Source organism: Ips typographus, linkage group LG14, assembly GCF_016097725.1.
Source record: "Ips typographus isolate SLU linkage group LG14, UJ_Ityp_2.0, whole genome shotgun sequence".
Classification (NCBI taxonomy): domain Eukaryota; kingdom Metazoa; phylum Arthropoda; class Insecta; order Coleoptera; family Curculionidae; genus Ips; species Ips typographus.
Genome location: NC_138435.1, coordinates 1,267,680 through 1,274,674, shown reverse-complemented (window position 1 = coordinate 1,274,674; position 6,995 = coordinate 1,267,680). Strand labels below are relative to the sequence as shown.

The 6,995-nt window shown below is 37.6% G+C and overlaps 2 protein-coding genes across 8 annotated transcripts in view; both read left to right on the top strand.

The window, feature by feature from the left end:
- The window catches only part of LOC145737938 (uncharacterized), a 116,405-nt gene that overhangs the window by 86,435 nt on the left and 22,975 nt on the right, over positions 1-6,995 (top strand). For 3 of the 6 annotated variants that reach the window (XM_081992777.1, XM_081992775.1, XM_081992776.1), the window contains exons 2-3: positions 3,798-5,638; positions 6,136-6,271. In XM_081992777.1, the coding sequence (XP_081848903.1) occupies positions 5,551-5,638; positions 6,136-6,271 (224 nt within the window). In that variant the 5' untranslated portion in view covers positions 3,798-5,550. Of the gene's footprint in view, positions 1-3,797; positions 5,639-6,135; positions 6,272-6,995 lie in introns of those variants that run through there. The other 3 variants (XM_081992778.1, XM_081992779.1, XM_081992774.1) reach the window with 2 other exon arrangements.
- Positions 144-4,519, top strand: LOC145737950 (CDK5 and ABL1 enzyme substrate 1-like). Of its 2 annotated transcripts, XM_081992800.1 has the most exons (6): positions 145-936; positions 1,301-1,424; positions 1,501-1,613; positions 1,695-1,730; positions 2,023-2,310; positions 2,373-4,519. In XM_081992800.1, exons 1-6 carry the CDS (start codon positions 437-439, stop codon positions 2,704-2,706), a joined length of 1,395 nt encoding a protein of 464 aa, XP_081848926.1. In that variant the 5' UTR covers positions 145-436; the 3' UTR covers positions 2,707-4,519. The 2 variants fall into 2 exon arrangements, with proteins under 2 accessions (XP_081848927.1, XP_081848926.1); XM_081992801.1 differs by lacking the exon at positions 1,695-1,730 and having other exon boundaries at positions 144-936.

The following is a 6,995-nucleotide window of genomic DNA, read 5'->3' as shown; positions in this document are numbered from 1 at the left end:
TAATAATGGGTTAGGTTGGTGTAGTAGACAGATGTACTCGCTCAGATGGGGAGTTACACACGTGACACCATGTACCACTGCATCAAGTCGATCACGTGATCATTTGTCATTGAAACTTCACTCTTTTTGCCGTTTGACAGTTTGACAGATTTTGTCCATATTTACTACCTCTTATCAGTTTCACAAAGGGGTTTATTTTGATTTTAACATATAATTGGGTTATTAGAAGAAAAACCGAATTTAATGAAACGTTAAGCAGCCCCAAACAGTGTCTTTTCCGGTGGTGGTGCCAAGTGTCGCGACAATGTGCACCGCGTTAATCTACGCCTTGCTCAACTCCATTGACTTTTACATAACAAGTGCCCTGGACCAGTGTTTGTGCAATAAAAGAACTATGTAGCTAAGCGTGATCGATTAGATCGCAAAAACCAGGCAAATGGCAACAACATTGAAACGCAACAGACGCCGCATCGCTGCGGTAACATTTTTATCCAACATTTCACTGGACGGGAGCCACAATGACACCAAATTGGCCCTCCTGCCCCGTAATGGGGCTATAACAAATACCTTGATTATCGAAGAGTCAGACGGGGGTAGCAGTGAAGTTTCGGCCAACAAAATCCACGAATATGAGTCAGATTCTGATAATTTTGTTACTCCTTTGAGTAGTGAGAGACGGGGGGCGGTTAAACTGCACAAAAGACTGCCCCGACAATTGTCAGGGTGTAGCGAGTTGCACGGGAGTAGTTCGGAAAGTTTGGAGCCCGTAAAATTGAGGAGCAGCCCCTCTCCAGCTTTACTGGAACAGCCAAAGAAGAAGGTTAGAATTTTAAGGCCTACTGAACACACTAGATTTGGGGATGAACGGATTTTATTCGTCACTAACAAGCATATACCGTTTGTTGTGTGCTCCATTATTCCCTACACTAAATCCAGGTAAGTTTTATCTGGAAAATTTAATGATGTAGGTTATAGTGTTCATAACAACCTGAGGACATTACAGCACTGAAACCTTTTTTAATATTAGCAATGGCATTTTTATTTTTTCATGCCATAAAACACATAATGTCCTGAAACGCCCTTGGTGCATAAATAGCTATATTAGTGATGTTTTGCCGCATTCTTTTTCACGGTCCATGATGAATGGAGCATGAAAACGTATGCGGCCTTTGAGTTGTTTACTTGTGTAAGTGATGTGACGTCAGAGTGGATGCCCAGGCACTCTCCTTATAGAAATTTTGGTTTAATGTAGGAAGGAGGTTTAAATGACATTTAGGAACAACAAAAGTAATTTTTTCAGGTTGGACATTAAACGGGAGGAAAAACGGAAAAGGACAACTTCGGGGCCACGCCCTTTGTCCTCGATCGGGGACGCTTTAGACCCTTTCGATTCCCTGGGAATCGAAAGAGCTTCCGAGGGTCAGGTAATTTGAAAATTGTCCCACTGCGTGCATTTACTCTCTTTTACGGGGAGTGTAAAGTAAAAACAAACTTTTACAGGAAGTTTCTTACGGTTATTTATTGACCCCGAGCGAGAGGGAAGGCCAAAACCGTCGCACTATCGACGATCCCACCGAATTATCTGTCAAAAGACCGCGTCACGTGGTTGCTCGGTAAGTATCCAGCTAAGAAATCGTCAGTAAAATTTGAGGGGAAAACTGAAAGAAAGTTGCATTTAATTACATATTTTACAGGACTAAAGTTATTACCTGGCAACCAGAACATAAATGGTAAATATTTGTGGTTTTTGATCTAGTCTAGTAGCTTTTGATGACTAGAATTGTTGTAAATTGTTGTGTAGTTGGGTTTCATCTGAATTAATCACTTTACTAACCTAAGGTTTTTGAATTACCCCGAAATTCCTATTAATAAGCGAGATACAGTGGGTTACAAATTTTAAGGTTTTTTTATTTTTCCTTAATAAGTCCCTTGGGGGTCCATGCTAATTTGTATACAGCATGTTCAAACTAACTTAAGTTGGGTTAAAAAGCTGTTTTTGGTCGAAAGTCACGCCGTTTTCAGGTGTTTCTCGTACGATCAAGGTTCACAGAGAACCAACACGCACGCGCTCTCCCAATCCCCACCCGATTCCAAAGAGGAGCTGACCAACAGCGCCAATCTCAGCTACCACCCCCATCTGTTGGACGATCCGGAACTAATAGCGGGGAAACACCGCACTTTGTTGACGTTTGCGTCGTACATGACGTCAGTGATTGATTACGTCAAACCGTCCGATCTGAAAAAGGAGATTAACGACAAGTTCAAGGCTAAATTCCCCCACATACAACTCACTTTAAGCAAACTGCGCAGGTTCGTTTCATCTGTCAAGCGAGCGAGACATTTGACGTATGAATTAATTTTTTTTTTGACAGCCTCAAAAGGGAAATGCGCAAAATCGGGGGCGTCGATCTACTGACGGTGGCGCAAGCGTACGTTTACTTTGAAAAATTGATTTTGCGCGGTTTGATCAACAAACAAAATCGCAAATTGTGCGCGGGCGCCAGTTTGATTCTGTCAGCCAAACTGAACGACGTCAAAGGGGATCAACTCAAGTTGTTGATTGAAAAAACCGAAAATACCTTCAGAGTTAACAGGAAGGAGCTGATTGCTTTCGAAATTGCCGTTTTGGTCGCCTTGGAGTTTGGTCTGCACATCCCTACTTGGGAGATTCAGCCTCATTATCAACGATTGTTGTACGATTCTTGACCTTTAGTTCTTTTACTCCCCAGTGTCCTAGAAATGTCGTTAGAATCAAAGATTTAACTGAATTTTTCCGATTTGAATCCATCTGAAAGTAGAATTTACAATTCCACTGTAAACCATGCTTTGAGCCGTCTATGAAGCTTCAGAAGTCTTAAAAATGTTATTTGAAATTCAAAATAACGGTTTTTTTTATCGAAAAATTTTCAAAAACTCCTTGCAAGCCTTCCACGCAACTCAAGAGGTCTTAAAAATGCTTTTTTAAATCCAAAATAACGGTTTTTTGGGAAGATCCTTCAAAGACTCGTTAGGAAGGTTTTTTCTAAGCTTTTAGTGGTCTAAGAGACGATAAAATTGGTAGAAAATCACCAAATTACATTTTTCAACCATTTGCAAGCCTTCCAGGCAACCCCAGAGGTCTTAAAAATGTTTTTGGAAATCCAAAATAACGGTTTTTCAGGAAAAATCCTTGAAGACTCGTTAGGAAGGTTCTTTCTAAGCTTTCAGTGGTCCGAGACGATAAAATTGATACAAAACCACCAAATTGCACCTTTCAACCATTTGCAAACCTTCCACGCAACACCAGAAGTCTTTAAAATGTTTTTCCAATTTGAAAATAACGGTTTTCTCCCGACAACATTCCTAGAGTCTTTGGATTGTTCTGACAATGAAATTGACACTAAAACGTATTTCTTTTGTTATTGTGACATTTCTAGGCCTGTTTGTTTTAGCTTAGCGAGGAATACACAATTTTTAGGGGTAAACCAAACGAACTTAAATGTATTTTTACATCGATTGTTCTGTACTTAACTGTCATTTTGTTTGTTGGTTGGTTTTTTTTTTATACAGGTGTGGTAAATCCAAAAGCAACCATAGGAAAACCGTGTAACGGACAGAGAAACGTAGGTAATTGCATGTGCGGGAGAAAGACAGAAAACGAAAAAAATATCAAGTAGGCCATATTTTTAGCGCGCTGTTGCTTATTCAATACCCTCGACAAACTTACTTACGGCGTTTGGCAACAGCGCGCTAAAAATATGGCCTACTTGATATTTTTTTCGTTTTCTGTCTTTGTCCCACGCATGCAATTATTATAGGTTTTCCTATGGTCGGTTTTGGATTTACCACACCTGTATATACAGAGTGTCTCACTTATAATTTTAGATTACACTGTATGATATCAATTTAACTGTTGTTTTTTGATGTTGTGTCAGCCTACTTGCTGTATAATTTAGTTTTACATATACAGTGTGTCCCTAAATAAATTCGATTACAATGTATTTTTCAGAAAAATTATCGGGCACGAATGTTATTATTTATAAACAGCGTTCAATAATAATAACAAACAGTAATTGAACAATTAAATTAACTAAAATTAAAAACAAAAATTTTCCATAACTTGCTTATTTGACAGTTGACGACCAAAAGTGATTGAAGTGATGCTCATTTAAGTTAATCGGTTGCAGCGTTTGGCCGCTAGAGGGCGTCAAAGTCAAGCTTCACAAACCTTCAAAAGTCAAGCTTTTTACACCATTTTTGAGATATTTCCCGGAAATTAAAAATTGTTTTTCACTTGGGACACCCTGTACCATCCTGACATCCATTTTGCCCCAACTGTCACGATGCATTTGTGTTCGGGCATTTTTCTGAAAGATAATTGAATTTCATACTTTATGGACACACCCGTTATAATATATAGGGTGATTTAATTTTTTTTTTGGGGGGGGGTTTACAATGCTATTATACTAGGGTTGCGGATTTTTCACACACACGTTTGCTTGTAAAATATTTTAGTAAATAACGTTGGTTTTTTTTTTAATTGAGTTTTAAAGCTCCCATTACCGAAAATGTATAACAGTCGTTTTACGAAACAAAATGGTGGCGCGGACAATGTGTCAAAAAAGTCAAAATGGCGCCGACGTTTTTTGTAATTTACTATTTTGTGCACTGTCCGCCTTTAACCTAATTAATTTGGTTATTTAAGCCCGGAGCGATATTTTGCAAGAAAGATGAAAGAAAGTAGACATTCTGAGCTTTCCAATGACGTATTAAAGTTGAGTCTAGCTGTCACGAGAACGGTGCAGACAGCTGTCAAAAATTGACACTTTTCACTATCCAAATGTTACGTTAAGTTTTTTTAGTGCACTGCTCGTTTCTCAGCTAAATAGCTGCTTTATTTGACCTCCTAGCAAAAATTTGTAAGCAAGATAAAGGAAAGTAGACATTCTGAGCTTTCGAATGACATGTTAAAATGTCACGTAAACTGTCAGAGTAACGGTACAAATGGGCGTTAAAATATGACAGTTCAGTTATCTTAACCTATAATTTGTTTGACTGAAATTATGGTTCCAAGAAGAACCTTATTTAAAACTCACTCACATTTTTTTTTTTAGTCGTTATAAAGCTGTCAGTGAAACAAAAGAAACATGTTACATATTTTTTTCTTAAATTATTTAAACAAAAGAAGGTAAAAAAAACAAGATGGTTGACTGCTTTACCTTGTCCGTTTGCCGAACAAAGCTGCTAAAATTAATTAATTCCAAGATTTTTAGATGGGAGATAACAACGAAAATTACAAGAAGATCGGCCAAAGAACATCTTCATGCTGACCTTCCACCAGTAGTCTTCAAACAGCCGGAGAAGACGTCTTTCTTCTCATTTTTTTTCAGGCAATTTTACACGTTTTTTCAACGTAAATTGCATTTTCTGGCTGGTTTTTTTTAGGAGGAAACCAAAGAAAGGAGTGGTTTCCTCAACAATCACCATTTCCCGGTGTTCTAGTCAAACAATAATGATTTAATTAGCACTAATCGGTCTATACTGCACCTAAAGAAACCTCTGAAAACAAAAATGTTTCAAATTGTTTTAGTGTTAGTGTTTAGTGTTGTTTGCGCCAACTGTATCCACATTGAAGGACAGTTGACTGTCATCAAAAAAGGTTTGTACAAGTGGTAGTTTTTAGGTTAGAGCCTCCATTTTTCCACTCATTTATAGAGCAATCCGAGTAGATTATGCATGAATTTTTTTAGATTTTTTGGTTGCACGTTTTGTGAGTTATCAGGGCTTCTTCAGGAGTCACTTACAAAACTATTCTCAAAGCTTTTTGTTGTTGAATCATCCTGTATAAGAGATTAATGGATTTATTTCGCACACTAACTGTACTTGATTGTGTTTTGCGCTTTTTTTCAATGGTAATGAACTTTTTTGGGTCCTGACACGAAAACGTCAGACAAGATTAATAACACAGTGGTCAAGCGTGTATATTAAGTAATTAACCCAAACAAAATCAGGTTATAATTAAAGAAAAACATCACTTACAGCCATTTTTGCCAAAAAAAAAAAACATTTTTCTTGTGATTGAATGTTGCATGACCTCATCGCAAATTACTTTGATTTTTAGTGTACATTACCTGTTTTCAACTTAATAACTTTCAGATTGTTACGAACGATTGGCAATAGGTGAAAAACTGAATCCTAAGCAGATTTACAAACGTTTCGAACACAACACCGTCACCAAGTGCGAACAGGAATGCACCGAGGAAAAGGACAAATGCAGGGCGTACAGTTTTGGGTAATTATCAATTTTCTCTGATTAATTACACTTAATTAGCTGTAAAAACTAAAAATTTCAAGGCTTCCTTGGAAAATTACGTTTTAAACTGGCCGAAGGTCGCCGTTTCCGTTGATGATGATTTAAGAACAATATAAACAATAATTGTTCCTGTTCTTTTGTTTTTTTTTTTGCTTATTAGGTTTTTCAAGTTGGCGATGGTCATCCATCATAAAAATTTACATCCTCCTATTCTCCAAGATGACGTAATTTTGTTACGCAGCAATGGCAACGTTGCCAGATTTCCAACTGGTCAAAAAAATAGAACAGCAAAATTTTTTTTTCACACCCTGTATAGTCTGTTTAGGGACAATTTTCAAAAAAAAATTTAAATTCAAAATTTTTTTCCTAAAATTTGGTGGGGGGGGACCCCTTTGAAAATTGTCAAGAAAACCGTTTTTGATTTTTCTCGGATAAACGGTACGTTTCTCGAAAAAACTGTATAAATAGGAAAAGTTGCGTGGTACTGTTGTGCATCCGTGGTAAAAATTTCAAACCTCTAACTTTAGTAGTTTCCGAGATATTTGCAAAAATGTTTGAAAATTTGTAATCAACTTTGACGCCCTCTAGCGGCCGAACGGCGCAACTTGGCGCCGCCCGCTCAACGTCACGTGATAGCCCTTTTCAGTAGCTTTCTTTTGTTATTTAGTGGTTATATACAGAATGTCTCGAATAAGCGAGTTAT

Excerpts from the sequence above, each read along its gene's own strand:
- LOC145737950 (XM_081992800.1), top strand. The coding sequence starts at position 437 with ATGGCAACAACATTGAAACGCAACAGACGCCGCATCGCTGCGGTAACA. Across the intron at positions 937-1,300 it reads ATTCCCTACACTAAATCCAG|GTTGGACATTAAACGGGAGG; the intron begins GTAAGTTTTATC and ends TAATTTTTTCAG. Across the intron at positions 2,311-2,372 it reads ACTTTAAGCAAACTGCGCAG|CCTCAAAAGGGAAATGCGCA; the intron begins GTTCGTTTCATC and ends TTTTTTTGACAG.